The following is a 699-nucleotide window of genomic DNA, read 5'->3' on the forward strand; positions in this document are numbered from 1 at the left end:
GCGCCACATGGGGGCGCGCAAGGCGCTGAAGGGGGCGGCCGCCGTAATCGACGACGCCGCGGCCGCGCTGCGCGACGCGGGCGAGGCGGCGGCGGTCGTGGATGACGAGGCGGCGGCGCTCGCACGCATCGCCGCCGAGCGCGAGGCGGCGGCGCGCGCGGCGGCGGCGGCGCGGGCCGAGGCGGCGGCCAAGGCGCGGGCGGAGGCGGAGGCGGCGGCGAAGGCCAAGGCGGAGGCGGCGCAGCAGGTCCCGGCGCGCGTGGTCGGCAGCCCGTGGGACCGCTGATGACGTTGCCGAGATTACAATACACTGATCTGCGGAGCGCTCCTCACACATTAAATGGGAGGGGAGGGGGGCAGGGTGGTCGCCCACACCCGCAGCAGGAGCGGCCGCCCCTCCCGGCATGCCCGCAGCAGGCAGCGGGCTCAGGTTTTGCGGCTGACCTCGAGAGGGGCCGAGAGGGCGGAGGACCATCTCATTTTGCGAGGGTTTTTGAAGTCGAAGCTCACAGCGCCGCTGTTGGGGCTGTCAGTTGGGGCTGTCGTGCCGAGCACGGATGACTCACCCCCTGGGCACGCCGCCAGCAGCTGCGGTGCCGCGCAGAACAGAGCACGCGCGGACATCCTACTCTGGGATTGAATGACGGTTTGACTGCCTGCATCTGGGCTAGGCGAGCGCCGATCAGGCTGCACGCTCGA

The 699-nt window shown here is 72.1% G+C and overlaps 1 protein-coding gene across 1 annotated transcript; it reads left to right on the forward strand.

Annotated features, from left to right (window-relative positions):
• Positions 1 to 7: 7 nt before the first annotated feature.
• On the forward strand, positions 8 to 286 carry MNEG_1140 (hypothetical protein; the record flags this gene model as incomplete). The annotated part of the gene is made up of 1 exon (XM_014050369.1): positions 8 to 286. One exon carries the CDS (start codon positions 8 to 10, stop codon positions 284 to 286), a length of 279 nt encoding a protein of 92 aa, XP_013905823.1.
• Between the last annotated feature and the right edge of the window lie 413 nt (positions 287 to 699).

The sequence above is a fragment of the Monoraphidium neglectum genome, assembly GCF_000611645.1.
Source record: "Monoraphidium neglectum strain SAG 48.87 unplaced genomic scaffold scaffold00109, whole genome shotgun sequence".
NCBI classification, from domain to species: domain Eukaryota; kingdom Viridiplantae; phylum Chlorophyta; class Chlorophyceae; order Sphaeropleales; family Selenastraceae; genus Monoraphidium; species Monoraphidium neglectum.